Source organism: Prionailurus viverrinus, chromosome D4 (assembly GCF_022837055.1).
Source record: "Prionailurus viverrinus isolate Anna chromosome D4, UM_Priviv_1.0, whole genome shotgun sequence".
NCBI lineage: Eukaryota > Metazoa > Chordata > Mammalia > Carnivora > Felidae > Prionailurus > Prionailurus viverrinus.
In genome coordinates, this window is record NC_062573.1 from 89,968,398 (window position 1) to 89,983,693 (window position 15,296).

A 15,296-nucleotide genomic window follows, 5' to 3' on the forward strand; every position below is an offset into this window, starting at 1 on the left:
AGCTGTGTCTTTGTAACTCTAGTAATGCCTTTTGCTTTAAAGTCTACTTCTGATATTGATAGGGCCATGCTAACTTTTTGGGGGACTGTATTTGTGGAATGTATCTTTCCCCAGTTTTTACATATATAGATATATACATATCTATATGTATATATATGTATATAATTTTTTAAAAATTTTATTTGAGAGAGAGTGAGAGTGAGCTGGGTAGGGGCAGAGAGAGAATCCCACACAGGCTCTGCACTGTCAACCAAAGCCTGATGCGGGGCTCAAACTCATGCACTGTGAGATCATGACCTGAGCTGAAATCAAGAGTTGGATGCTTAACCAAGCCACCCAGGTGCCCCTTTACTTTTTTTTTTTTTTAAGTTTATTTGAGAGAGCACATGCGCACATGTATGAGTGGGAGAGGGGCAGGGGGAGGGAGGGAGGGAGCGAGAGAGAGAGAAGGAGGGAGGGAGGGAGGGAATTCTAAGCAGGCTCTGTACTGTCAGCACAGAGCCTGATGCAGGGCTTGAACTTACAAACTGAGATCATGCCCTGAGCCGACTGAGCTACCCAGATGCCCCTCCCTCCAATTTTTACTTTCAGCCTTTCTGTATGTTTATATTTTGGACAGATACATCTTGTTAATGGCATGTACATTAAAAAAAAATAATAGTCTGATGGCCTGTCTTTCAATGGGAGAATTTAGTCCATTTAGTGTTTGTTTTTTTTTAAGATTTTAAAGTAATCTCTATACCCAACGCGGGGCTTGAAATCACAGTCCTGAGACCAAGAGTCCCAGGCTCCACCGACTGAGCCTGCCGGGTGCCTCTATTTAATGTAGTTAAAATGTGGGTTTGAATCCGCATCTTGTTTGCTTTCTACTGGTCCCACCTGTGCTCTGCTTCCTGCCTCCTCCTGGATAGGCCATTGTTGTTTTTCCCATCCCTTCCCATCAGCCTGGCAACGAGACATCCTTTCACGGTTTCTTTCTGTGGATCCCTAGAAGTCACAGGTGGCACTCCAGACTTCTCGAAGTCAAGTGTTTTAGTATCTTCTTCCTAGACAATCCGAGAAGCAATTCAAGAAACCTCCATGCATCCCCTTCCTGGGCCCCACGCCCCTGCTCCCTCTGTTGATTCTTGATCTTTTAAACCCCAAAGACACTATTTATACAGTTAATGCTCATTAAGGTTTATCTACGTGTCAACTGGTTTTTGTTGATTCCCTCTCGCATGTCGGACCTTCCATTTTGGGGTCATCTTCCTTCTGCCCGAAAACACCGTTTTGCCTTTCCTTGGTGTAAGTCTGAGGATGAAGCCTGGTTTCGGCTGACACTCTCTCGGTTTCTACCTTCACTCTTGAAAGGTATTTTGAGTGGAGAGAGCAGTGTGGGTGGGTGGGTGGTTTCTTTCAGCATTTGAAGATCTCATCCCATCGACTTCTGTCCCAGCTGCTTCTGCTGAGGAGTCTAACTGCTGTACCTTTGAAGCCAATGTGTCCTTTTTTTCACTTCTCTGCTTAAACGTGGTTTTTTTTTGTTGTTTTTTGTTTTTTGTTTTTTGTCTTTAGTTTTCAGAAGTTGAACCACGCTGTGCTTAGAGATTTCTTTTGAATTATCTTGCTTGGGATAAAGTTTCTTCGATCTAGGGCTTGATTCTTTTTCAGTCAAGGACCAATCAGGAGACGTAAATGATGGAGTAATTTGAACAGAGAAAGATTAATATAAAGAACTATTACCGATGATGGGCCCAGTTCCCACGGCTGGGATTCAGAAGTTCCCGGTGTGGCTGTAAAGAAACTCACTGTGTTGTGCAGACCAGAGCTGGGTCAGAGCCGGATGAGCAGGACTGACCCCTTGGAGGTACAGATGGGCCATGCTGGTAGGTGAGCGTGCATGTGGACCTGGGGGTGGGGAACTTACTTGCTGGCAGGGTGGCTCATTCCCAGAGATGTGCATGGTCCACGTCTGGGGGGCCACAGTGAGGTGCTTACCAAGCCAGGGCTGAGCTGCAAGCTTGCTGGGGGGCTGCAGGGTGTGGGTTCCTGGCTGCATGTCTCCCCGCACACGCCTGTAGCAGCCACACGGGCAGAGCAAGAACGACCCGAGCACCATGACCACAGCCCCCACCCCGGTCCTGCCGTGTCCCTCCAGGGCTCTCCACTGACAAAACACTGCTCACTACAGAACAGCAAGTAAAGGGTAGACCTGGGCATGAAAAGCAGGAAATTGAAAACTGGCACAATCTGTTTTGGAAATTGTGATTTTTTTAAAAAAGCTTTGTTGAACTAGAATTTACAGATTGTAAGCTCATCCTGAGTGTGCAATTATTTTTAATAGCGTTACCATCATCACGATCCAGTTTTTAAACCAATCCTACACCCCAGAGACGCCTCGTGCGTTTGCCGTCCATCCCTTGGCACTCCCGGGCACCCACCGACTGGCTTTTGGTCTCTAGATGTGCCTTTTCTGCACATTTCATGTAAATGGCAGCATGTGAGAGGCAGTCTTTTGCATCCGTTTTTGAGGTCCCTCCATGTTGTAGCATGGCAGGCCATTTTCTTATTAAACAGCGTCCCACTGTGTGGAAATACCACGTTTGTTCATCCTCTTACGAGCTGGTGGACATTCAGAGGGTTTCCACTTTGGGCTGTTACGAACAGTAATGCTGCTCTGTACACGGTCTCTGCTCTAACCTTCCTCCTGTTCTGGTGCTCGTTAACACTGTGACCTCGCAGGCCCAGGTCTTTTCCTACTTTTCGTGTCTGTCCTTTTCTCTCCTGATGCTTCATTCCACGACTGTAGCTCCTCCTCTGTCTCCAGGTCACTAATTCTGTTCAACATATTCATGGCGTTCTTCTCAGCAGTTAAGGTTTATTTTGGTTTTGGATTTTCTGCTTGTCCTCTGTATTTTCCAGTCATTCACCTAAATTCTCAATCTCGCCTTACTCCTAGGAGAGGCCAGGCACTGTGCTTTCAAAACCCCAGCCCCTGTGGGTCTTTTTATGTTCATGCTTGTCTCTTTGGGTCCCTGGTTATTTCTTATTGTATATGAAAAACTAAGGAAATAATCTGAGGCCTAGGATGATGTTAACCTCCTCCAGTGAGGCTTTGTATTTGCTTCTGGCAGGTGCCTGAGACACCAGCGGTCCACTTTAGGGATTGAGAGGACTGGAAGCAGGTTCCATCCCCAGGAGGACCAGTATGTACATGTCTCCCTTCCACCTGGAGGGTGCTTCTTTGGGGTCTCAACTCTAGGCATGGTGAGTTCTGGACTTTTATTTTATAAAAATTTTTTTTTCCCAACGTTTATTTATTTTTGGGACAGAGAGAGACAGAGCATGAACGGGGGAGGGGCAGAGAGAGAGGGAGACACAGAATCAGAAACAGGCTCCAGGCTCTGAGCCATCAGCCCAGAGCCTGACGCGGGGCTCGAACACGCAGACCGCGAGATCGTGACCTGGCTGAAGTCGGACGCTTAACCGGCTGCGCCACCCAGGCGCCCCTGGACTTTTATTTTAAATTCCCGTTTGTCAGAAGAGCCACAGAGCTTCTCAGCCATCTCTTCTGGAATTGGCAGGCACCTTGAACTGTGTGGTCCCACATGTCAGGCTCACCTCCCTGGGTTACTATCTCCCCCTGAATCCCGGCCCAGTAATTCATCAGCTGCTTGCTTTCTGATGAATTTAGGCAGTGATTAAAAATATTTTGTACAGCTTTTCTAGCAGGATGGCTGGTCTGAATTACTGAGTCTGCCATTACCAGAAGTAGAAATTTTTATACATTTTTAGAATAAACTTATTAAGGACCATATGACATCCCTGTGGTCTTTTTTCTGGAATACTTTTGAATGTATACATTAACTGAGGAATAATTGACATCTTTAAGAAAGCCAATCTTTCTGTCCATGAAATTTGTGTATCTCTCAATTTATTAAAGTCTTCATGTTTTATTTATTTATTAAAAAAAATTTTTTTTCAACATTTTTATTTATTTTTGGGACAGAGAGAGACAGAGCATGAACGGGGGAGGGGCAGAGAGAGAGGGAGACACAGAATCGGAAACAGGCTCCAGGCTCTGAGCCATCAGCCCAGAGCCTGACGCGGGGCTCGAACTCACGGACCGCGAGATCGTGACCTGGCTGAAGTCGGACGCTTAACCGACTGCGCCACCCAGGCGCCCCTAAAGTCTTCATATTTTAAATAAAATCTTATTTTTTAAATTTATGTAGGGAGGTATAATTGAGACACAGCATTATGTTTCTGGTATACGAGGTAAGGATTCAATATATGATACTGTGAGATGATCACAGTAAGCCTAGTTAACATCATTACTATATAGTTATGAATGTTTTTCCTTGCGACCATGACTTTTAAGATCTACCATCAGCAACTTTGAAGTATGCAACACAGTGTTGACTGCAGTCACCATGCTGTATGTTACAGCCCCAAGACTTATAAGCAGAGGTTTGTACCTTTTGACCCTTCACCCCTCCTCCTACCCTCCACTCCCTGCCTCTGGCAGCCACCAGAACATGCAGTGAGCGTGGGGACACATGTATCTTTTCGAATTAGTGTTTTTGTTTCTTTGGACAAATATCCGTAAGTGGAATTTCTGGATCATGTGGTAATTCTATTGTTTTATTTCTTTAATGTTTATTCATTTTTTGAGAGAGTGTGAGCGGGGGAGGGGCAGAGTGCGAGGGAGACACAGAATCCGAAGCGGGCTCCAGGCTCCAAGCTGTCAGCACAGAGCCCAATGCGGGGCTTGAACTCACGAACCGCGAGATCATGACCTGAGCTGAAGTCAGACGCCTAACTGACTGAGTGCTTAACTTACCTGGGTGCCCCGTGGTAGTTCTATTTTTAATATTTTGGGAACCTTCATGCTGTTTTCCATAGTGGTTACACCAGTTTACATTCCCATCAGGGCACGAGGGTTCCCTTTTCTCCACATCCTCACTAACACTTGTGCCTTGTATTCGGTACTAGCCACCCTAATGGGTGTGAGGCGGTATCTCACTGCAGTTTTGATTTGTATTTCCCTGATGATGAGTGATTCGGAGCATCTTTTCATGTGCCTGTTGACCATTTGTAGGTCTTCTTTTTAAAAATAATTTTTTTAAATGTTTATTTTTGACAGAGAAAGACAGAACATGAATGGGGGAGGGGACGGTCAGAGAGAGAGAGAGAGGGAGACACAGAATCTGAAGCAAGCTCCAGGCTCTGAGCTGTCAGCACAGAGCCCAACACGGGGCTCGAACTCACAGACCGTGAGATCATGACCTGAGCCGAACTTGGATGCTCAACCGACTGAGCCACCCAGGTGCCCCCATTTGTATGTCTTCTTTAGAAAAATGTCTCTTCAGATCCTCTGCCCATTTTTTAAATCACATGGTTTTTTGCTAGTAAGTTGTAGGGGTTCTTTATATATTTTGGATATTAGTCCCTTATCAGGTACGATTTGCAAGTGTTTTCTCCCATTCAGTTGTCTTTCACCTTGTCGATGGTTTCTTTGGCTGTGTAGCAGCATTTTTAGTTTGGTATAGTTCTGCTTGCTCATTTGTACTTTTTGTTGCTTTTGCTTTTCGTGTTAAATCCAAAACGTCATTGCCAAGACTGATGTCAAGGAGCTTTCTGCCTGTATTTTCCTCTAGAAGTTTTATGGTTTCAGGTTGTAGTTCAGGTCTTTAGTCCACTTTGAGTTAATTCTTGTGTATGGTGTAAGATAGTGGACACTTTGTTCTTTGGCACGTGGCTGTTCAGTTTTGCCAACACCATTTATTAAAGAGGCTCTCATTTCTCCTTTGTATATTCTTGGCTCCTCTGCTATAAATCAGTTGACCATATATGCACGAGTTTATTTATTTCTGGGCTGTTTCATTGATTTTTGTGTCTTTGTTTTAAATTACAATCTCTTTGATATGGTATAAAATCAGGGAGTGGGATGCTTTGTTCTTTCTCAAGATTGCTTTGGCTATTCAGGGTATTTTGTGGTTCCATACATGTTTGAGGATCTCTTTATTTCTTTTGAAAATGGCATTGGGATTTTGAGAGGGACTGCACTGAATCTGTACATTGCTTTGGGTAGTACAGACATTTTGGCAGTATTCTTGTGACCCATGGCCATGGGATAGCTTTCCATTTATTTGTGTCTTCAATTTCTTTTATTAATGTCTTCTCATTTTCAGTGTACAGGTCTTTCGCTTTCTTGGTTAATTTTATTTTTAGATATTCTTTTTGATGCAATTATGTTATTTTCTTAATGTCTCTAATAGCTCATTATTAGTGGATAGAAATGCAATGGATTTTTGTTTATTGATTTTGTACCCTGCAATTTCAATGAATTCATTCATTAGTCTTAAGGTTTTTTTGTGGAGTTTTTAGAGTTTTCTGTATATAATCTGAGGGGCAAGTGATATATTCTATATATACAGATACATTCTGTATATAACATCATCTGTGTATAATATCATCTGATTTTGGCTCAGGTCATGATCTCACAGTTCATGAGTTTGAGCCCTGCATCAGGCTCTGTGCTGATAGCTCAGAGCCTGGAGCCTGCTTTGGATTTTGTGTCTCCTTCTCTCTCTGCCCCTCCCTTGCTCATCCTGTGTCTCTCAAAAGTAAATAAACATTAAAAAAGAAAAAAAATATATATCCTGTCATCTGCAAATAGTTTTACTTCTTCTTTTTCAATGGGGATGCCTTTTTTTTTTTTTTTTTTTTTGTCTAATTGTTGTGGCTAGGACTTCCAATACTATTATGAATAAAAGTGTTGAGAGTGGGCATCCTTGACTTGTTCCTGATCATAGAGAAAAAACTTTCAACTTTTCACCAGTGAGTATGATGCTAACTGTGGGCTTGTCGTATATGGTGGTCTTTATTATGCTGAGGTGTATTCCCTCTGTACCCACTTTTGTTGAGCGTTTTTATCATAAATGGATGTTGAATTTTGTCAAATACTTTTTCTGCATCTATTGAGATGAGTTTAGGATTTTTTCCCTCTATTTTGTTAACGTAGGGAGTGTATCCCATTGATTTTTGTGTATACTGAATCATCCCTGGAATCTCATTCCACTTGGGTCATGGCGCATGATCCTTTTAATATATTGCTGAATTTGGTTTACTAACATTCTATTGAGGAGGTTTGCATCTATGTGGATCAGGGTCATTGGCCTGTGGTTTTCCTGTGGCACCCTGGCCTGGTTTTGGTCGCAGGGTAAGGCTGGCCTCACAAAAGGAATGTGGAAGTCTTCCCTCCTCTTCTATTTTTTGAAAGCATTTGAGATGAATTGGTGTTCATTCTTGGAATGTTAGGTGGAATTCACCAGTGAAGCCATCTGGTTCTGGACTTTCGTTTGTTGGGAGGTTTTTTTTTTTTGTTTTTTAGTTTGAGAGCGAGAGAGTGTGTGCGTGTGCGAGTGAGGGAGGGGCAGAGAGAGAGAATCCCAGGCAGGCTCCACACTGTCAGTACAGAACCTGACATGGGGCTCGGACTAATGAACTGTGAGATCATGACCTGAGCTGAGATCGAGAGTCAGACACTTAACTGACTGAGCCATCCAGGTGTTCCTATTGGGAGGTTTTTGGTGAATGAACTGACCTTACCATTTTGAGAGAGAGCGAGAGAGAGAGCACAAGTGGGGTGGGGCACAGAGAGAGGGAGCGAGAATCCCAAGCAGGCTCCATTCTGTCAGCGTGGAGCCTGATGTGGGGCTTGATCCCACAAATAGTGAGATCATGATCTGACCTGAAATCAAGAGTCCAACGCTTAACTGACTGAGCCACCCAGGTGCCCCTGTTCCTATTTTCTACACCCGCATGATTTTGTCTTGGTAGGTTATATATTTCTAGGAATTTATTCACCTCTTCTAGACTGTCAAATTGTTGGCATATGGGTGTTCTTGGTTGTCTTTATGACCCTCTGATTCTGTGGTATTGGTTATAACATCAATTTTTAAGCTCTGCACCCAGTGTGGGGCTTGAACTGATGATCCCAAGGTCAAGAGTTGCCTGCCCTACCCACTGAGCCAGCCAGGTGCCCCTCCCCCACCCCTCACCTTTTTTAGCTGTAACATTTTCATTAGATTGAGTACTCTGTCGGTGAGTCTATTTTGTTCATCTTTTCAAAGGACCAGCTCTTCGTTTCATTCATCTTTCCTGTTATCTTTTTAGTTTCAATTTTATGTATTTCTGATCTTCGTTTCCTTCCTTCTCCTAACTTGGGGCTTCGTTTGTTCTTTTTTCTAGCTCCTTGACGGTAAAGCCAGGTTGTTTTAATCTCTACCTGTCACCTCCCCTCTCAGAACCGCATCTGCTGTGCCGCACACGTTTGGCATGCTGTATTTCTGTTTTCATTTCTTCCAGGTATTTTCGGATTTTTCCTTGGAACCAGTGGTCGTGCAGTAGTACTGTGTTGTTTACTCTTGGCAGAACGCTTTTCCAGTTTTCTTTTTGTAACTGATTTCTAGTCGGATTCTGGTCAGAAAAGACTCTTGACAGGATTTCAATCTTAAATTCATTAAGGCTTGTTTTGTGGCCTAACCTCTATGTTCCTTCCACGAGAGCTTGAAATGGTGTATTGTTGCTTTTGGATGGCACGTTGGATTTAAGTCCATCTGGTCTCCTGTGTCCTTTAAGGCTGATGGCCCCTTGTTGGTTTTCTATTTGGATGATTTGTCCGTTGATGTGAGTGGGGCACTTAAATCCTGTATTATTCTATTGCTGTCCCTTCCCCCCTTTAGGTCTGTTAATACTTGCTTTATATATAGGTGTCCTTTGTTGGGACAAAGGTCCTTTGAAGTACCTAGTACCTTAAAGACTTGTGATAGTAGCATAAATGGGATCTTTTAAGAGTTATTTTTTTAATTACTGACTGTATATAGGAACATATTCAATCTTTTATCTGACTGTACAGCTAACTATCTTGGTAGATTCTTTAAGTTTTTAAAAAATTTTTAAATATTTTTTTTTGAGAGAGAGACAGAGCACGAGCAGGGGAGGGGCAGAGAGAGAGAGAGAGAGAGAGAATGAATCTGAAACAGGCTCCAGGCTCTGAGCTGTCAGCATAGAGCCCGACACAGGGCTTGAACTCTGGAATGGAGAGCTCATGACCTAGACCGAAGTTGGACACTTAACCGACTGAGCCACCCAGCTGCCCCATTTCTTTTTTTTCTTTTTTAATTTTTTTTTTCAACGTTTATTTATTTTTGGGACAGAGAGAGACAGAGCATGAACGGGGGAGGGGCAGAGAGAGAGGGAGACACAGAATCGGAAACAGGCTCCAGGCTCTGAGCCATCAGCCCAGAGTTTTTTTTCTTTTTTAAAGTAGGCTCTATGTCCAATGTGGGGCTTGAACTCACGACCCTGAGATGAAGAGTCACATGTTCTACCGACTGAGTCAGCCAGGCCGCCCGGTAGATTTGCTTAGTAATCCCTTATTTTTCTTTTCCAGCAGCATTCACTAGGATCTCCAGTACAAGTAGACAACGTGGCGGTAGGATTCTTCCCTCGTTCTGCTTTTAAAGGAGTTGCTCTGAGTATGCCAACATTAAGTATAATGTTTGCATGGGATTTTGGAAGGTAACTTTTACCAGATTAAGAAAGGTTTTGATTTCTAAGAGTTTTAAACAAAAATTATGGGTGTTGCATTTCTAACAAAGGTCCTAATGACGACTGAGGGGATCATATGGCGTTCTTCCTTTGTTAGCGTGTTTCATTCAGGAGTGGCCAGGCTGTGTCATGAGACCTTACGAACCTTGAAATCTCAGAGGCTTAGCACAAGTTCGTTTTTTTCTTCATGTCAGGTCTAGTGGGGGCGGCCCCGGTCTGGTTTCCCTTAGAAACTTGGAACTCTGCCATCTTGCGCCAGATATCTAAGGGTGTCACGGTGAGGAAAGAGCGGGCATGAAGGTGGCACCCATGCTGTGCCCGGCCCACGGGGACACATGTCTGGCTCTGAGGGGCCTGCCTGCGAGGGGCTGGGAAGCAGAGTGTTCCCCTGCGCCCGGGAAGGAGAGGCGGCCAGATGGGAGCACCCGAAGAAGGCATCTAGTGCACGAGGTCTAGTCCGTTCACCGGTGTATGGGCATTCTGTCCCTGCACCCAAGGGAGAGTGCCGATTTTTACACACCGTTGGCTTGGGGTCGCCAAGATTATTTTAGAAGTTTCGTGCAAGTATTTGCCTGTAGTTTTTTTTGGATGGTTGTCTTGGGTTTGATGTCAAGACTGTATTCCGCTCAGAACGAGTTGAGAAGTGTTTCCCCTTCTGTTCTCGGGGGTGTGCAGGTAAGCCTGAAGCTATTTGTTTGGCACGAATCACCTGTTAAGCCTGTCTGGACTTGATGTCTGTGAGTGGATTTCAAACCAGATTCAATTTCTTTAATGTCAAGAGCCTCTTCTTCAGGGCCGTCATCATGGCCCGAATACTTCACTTGTGGGGATTTTCAGTTAGGAGGACTGAAGGGGTCTGCAGAGTGCTTGGTCTGCAGGATCTACATGTATGCAAGTGATGAGGGAGGTGGCAGCTTGCCAGACCTCTTCCAGGTCCTACCTCGCTGGGCTCTCACCTTATGAGGTGGAAGATGACAATACCTCCACTGTCGGCTGCAGAAACCAGGAAGTGGAGAAGGGGCCGCTTACCTAAGGTCTCTGGGCTTATCAGCTGCGGAACCAGGACGGGAGAGAACAGTGCGAGGCCACTGCACCCACAGAAGACCGGCCCTGCGCATGGACCTACGGTCTGAACGGGGGCGGGGGCAGCTAGGGGAGGGTCCTTCTCAGGTCATCTGAGCATCCTGAGTTGCTGGGCCAGACATGCAGATTCCCAGGCCCCTCTGGGGATGTCAGTGGAGCCCAGGCATTTAACCAGGATGGGCGGTACCAGCCAGGCCTTGCAGCTCTGGTCGGCAGGCTCGGTGCACCCATCTGCACCTGGCCCGTTACCTGCCAGTCACCTGCAGGGGGGGTGGGGCCAGACCAGGCTGGTTCTTGGTATTGTCGGCTAGTGGAGGACTCAGGACCTCTCTTCTTTCTCGTGGGCAGGACAGTGAAGGGGACTGACACACAGGCTGGGAATAAGTCCGATGGCTCACCTTAAATGGAGGAGACCTAGCCCACCTCAGATAGAAAAGACCGGAACTTACCGGGCTGTTTCCAAGCCCATGTGTGCTGCCTTGTGAGTGGCAGGCGGATGGAATCTTGCAGAGGGTGTACCTTCAGAGACTAGCTTTAGGGGCTTTGGAAAGTAGCCCTAGGTACCTCTGTGCCCCCTGAACTCGACCTTGGAAATTTCAGTTTTTTTAGGATGCTGGGTTTGAGGGAGCAGTATAGGGCTTGTGCATTAATCTGCTTCTGGAGCCCCAGGCCTAGGAGGGAAAATCCCAGATAGGGGCTGGTGACCTCTATCCCCCCCTGCCAAAACCACCCGGCCCCAGCGCGTGGGCCCCAGGACTGGGTTGTTGCTGCATCCTGCCGGAGGCCCCGCCTGTGTGGAGGCAGCTCGGACTGTCGCTTGGATGCTTTCGTCTGTGTTTATTTTCCTCTCATATAAAAGTTACAGGTTTGAAATGTCTGCAGGAAGATGCTGCTATCAGCCAGGTTAGTGGGGGATATATATATCTTACAATGAACGTCGCAGGGGCGGGGGCCTGTGTGGAGGCGCTTCTGGAGAGCTGGGTTCGTGCTGACCTGGCGTGTGCCTGCCCTGCCGCTGGCCCCGGCCCCACCTGCAGCTGAGAAGGACTTTCCTCCCGAGGCAGAAAGTCACGGGCAGGCTGCGGTGACGGCACAGGGTCTGCAGCTCCCAGAGCCCCGAGGGCGCCTCAGCGAGGCACGGGGTGGGAAGCCCATCAGCCAATAAGTTAAGCACATGTTGCCCCTGCGGTCCTCACACAGGGTCGCCCTGACACACGGGCCCCTCGTCCCCGCCACGCTGCCTCCCCCTGCCTGGCCGGTCGCCAGACCCTGACCATGGACACCCACCTGACCACGTGTGTGGCGGAGACACGGCGTCAGTTATTTGTGGCACGGTGGCCCCCGTGCGTGCACACGACAGCATCCAGCGGAGCTGGGGTGGAGGGAGGCGTGACGGGAAGGGAGAGGACAAGACTGCAGCGAGAGGTTCCAAGTGGGAAGCAAGCCCACCCTCAGCACTGAACCACACACTTCAAACAAGAAAGTGACACGTTCCGGCCTGTGGCCGCAAGATCGCCACCAGAGGGGCGTCACTGGCATTTCACAGATGTTCCCCCCTCCACATACAAGACCACAAACGAGTGAAGGGAGCTGTTCGAAACCCATGAGGGACTCAAAGGGACTGGTCGTTTAGGAAGTTAGATCCCGGCATTTGCTTGACCAAGTCCTGAGCCCAGGAGAAGCGAGCGCTCAGCCACAGACCAGGACACCGTGGGGGCAGCCGCCCGGCCCCTCTGTGTGTGGAGAGCTCCCTGCCTCGGACCGTCAACCTCAGCAGCGAGAGAGGTTTCCAACAAGGAAGACGCTGTGCCGGAGGAGAAAGCAAGCCTGCCCCGGCGAGACACTGCCGTAGCCAGGCCGGGCCCTGTCCTCTCAGGGCGGAGCAGCCCTGGCTCCACCCGATGGAGGCAGGTAGGAGGGGAGCCCACGGGGCAGGGGGGACAGGAGATGGAGTTTAAGGCACACAGCAAGCGACAGAGGAGGGGGCCGCGGGCCTTCCCCAGGACAGAAACACCCCTCCGCTCTCCACATTCACTCCCCCGGGAGCTCCCGGCCCCAGCTCAGATAAAACAGAAGTCCTCCTTTGCTCCTCCCTCTGCCCACTCCCCAGAGCGCTAGGTGACAGGGGCGATGAAGGGACAGATGGGGGACCACCGTGAGGGCCAGTACCGTGACGGGAGCACCAGCTCCGGGCCTGCTGAAAGGCCACCTGCCGGAAGAACCTTTTGGGGCCACATCCGAAGCTCGCGCCATTTTGCATGTGAAAAAGCAGGGCGGGGGATGTGGAAGGAGCCTCCCCGGGTCTTCTCTGCTCTCTGCCCACCCGACCGGAAGTCCCCTTCATTCCAGGTCACTGGGAGTCCAGCCCCCCCGCCTTGCGAGGGTCCTCTACCTGTGTGTCACGTCAGCAGATCCAGGACCCTAGGACCCGGGGGGGGGGGGGGGGGGGGCGGCGAAGAGGCCACCATCCCCGCCCCCACCCTGTCTGCTGACATCCTGTGCTGTTGCCAGGCGGGGGAGGGGTGCGGAGGGGCACACAGAAGTGAAAGCAGAAACCAACACCACGGGTTCACAAGTCGGGAACGAGACCCGCCTGCTGGCTCCACTGCGGGCCTGGCGTCTGCTCCCGCGGGGCCGGGAGGCTGCCGGGGCTCCCACCCGTCACAGCCGAGGGCTGGCTGGGCCTCGGGGCCAGGACGCGTACAGCCTGCCCGGGGACAGGTCCAACGTCCCTCCCGGTCTCGGAGCCGCCCTCGGGGCCCCTCTCGAGCCGCGTTCTCCTCGCTCGCGCCACGCGCTTCTAGGTTTTCTCCTCCCGGTCTGTTTTTCTCCTCGTTATGTTCCTGGGCTTGATCTTCAGAGACAGTTCCCACAGCGCCTCCTCCGCCAGGTGGTCGCTGAAGTCATTGAAGAAGTTGATGATGTCGTCGTTTCTCCGGATGTCGTAGTGCCTGGGGTGGGGGGGGGAGGGCGCCAGTCAGAGCCGGTGGGGGCTGCGCGCACCGTCCCGCCCCAAGCAGGCCCCAGGAGGACACCCCGCTCCTCAGGACCCCCCCCCCTGGCTCCACCCGATGGAGGAGCCGCCTCCTACGTGCTCTGGAGCCGCCTCCTACGTGCCGTGCAGGGAACAAGCAGGCCACCATCTCCGCGCGTGCTGAGCCTCACGGCCCGGCGGTCCCGTCCCCTCCCCTCTGCTCAGCGGCGGTACTCACGCTTGCTGGAAGCATCGCATGCTGTCCAGGATGTTGAACTGCTGCCACCGTTTGGAAAAGTTCACCTTCCCGTCGATATAGTCTGGGTTTCCCAGGTGAACAAAGGTGAGGTCCTGCAGGATAAGCCCCCTGGGAGGAGGGAGAGGCCCAGTCACCGCCCTGGACGGCAGTCGGGGCCCGTGGGCTGCGCCCGGGCACCGCGTCTGGGAGTGTCTGTCTCTTCCGGCGGGAAGTCCCGACCTCCAAGCTGTGGGTCCCCGGGAAAGCCAGCTCGGGTGCTGGACAAGCCTCGTCATGTTAACAAACGAACGGGAAAAACATAACAAAGAGAGGCTCCCCAGGCCTCTCTCCCCACCGAGTCTCGGGTTTGCTTAACAGGTGAGGGAACATGCTTCTGACTACAGAGGACACGAAGCCACGAGGTGAGCGATGGGGCACAGACGACGCCCTCGCAGGAGCCCAGCCGGCCACCCCAACGGGAAAGCACGGTGGCAGCCGGTGAGGGCAGAAAGGCGAGTCAGCAAAGGGAGGGTCAGTGGCGGCAAGATCTGGATCTCCGAGCGTGAGGGCCCTGAGGGCAGCCCCGGCCCCGGGACACCACCGAGCCTTCTACCCCTCTCTCTGAGACTCCCAAGGTGTCCCAGCTTATTAAGGGCTCTGCTAACAAACCGGTCCCACTTTGATTTTTTCCACTATTTCCCAGAAGATGCTTCTCCCCCAAAGCCCCGCTGAGTCCATTCCGTACGCACACTTGCGGAAACCCTCTCTGAGCTGCTTTACGCGGAGTGCTCTCGGGGCCCTCAGCTTACTGTAACGTGCAGCCAAGGGTGACGACCCCTCCCTGAGGCGGGGGTGGGGCGGAGAGAAGTGGGATGGGGAGATGGGAGAGGTGCAACCCTTTTTAAAAAATATTTTTTGCATTTATTTTTGAGAGAGAGAGCACAACTGGGGGAGGGGCAGAGCGAGAGGGAGACACAGAATCCCAAGCAGACTCCAGGCTCTGAGCTGTGAGCACAGAGCCCGACGCGGGGCTTGAGCTCACGAGCCGTGAGATGGACTGAGCCACCCAGGCGCCCCTGGTTTTAAAGTTAGAAGTAGAACTGTCTGGGTTGGAAACCCTTAAGGGAGGGTCTGAGGCAGCGGGGGCTCTACTCACAGGTACGGGATGCAGGGGGGCTCCACCTCGGAGAGGGCGGCCCGGTAGGCGCGGAAGGAGGACGAGCTGTCGATCAGTGTGCAGTACTCGGCCAGGCCCTGGGCAGGCGGGACAGCGTGTGAGGGCGGGGACGCCAGCCCCTCCTCCCTGCCCGGCACCCCAGAGCCACGGCTGAGCGCCCGGGGGCCCAAGTGGGCTTCTTCTGAAGCACACTGCGACCTGCGTCATGCCCCGAGCCTGCCTCT

General features: G+C 49.9%; 1 protein-coding gene across 15 annotated transcripts in view; it reads right to left on the reverse strand.

Moving 5' to 3' along the window:
* Positions 1 to 11,505: 11,505 nt before the first annotated feature.
* The window catches only part of RAPGEF1 (Rap guanine nucleotide exchange factor 1), a 132,746-nt gene continuing 128,955 nt past the window's right edge, over positions 11,506 to 15,296 (reverse strand). For all 15 annotated transcript variants that reach the window (XM_047830920.1, XM_047830906.1, XM_047830919.1 and 12 more), the window contains 3 exons: positions 15,052 to 15,149; positions 13,896 to 14,024; positions 11,506 to 13,634 (listed from right to left, as the gene is read on the reverse strand). In XM_047830920.1, the coding sequence (XP_047686876.1) occupies positions 13,484 to 13,634; positions 13,896 to 14,024; positions 15,052 to 15,149 (378 nt within the window). In that variant the 3' untranslated portion in view covers positions 11,506 to 13,483. The remainder of the gene's footprint in view (positions 13,635 to 13,895; positions 14,025 to 15,051; positions 15,150 to 15,296) is intronic.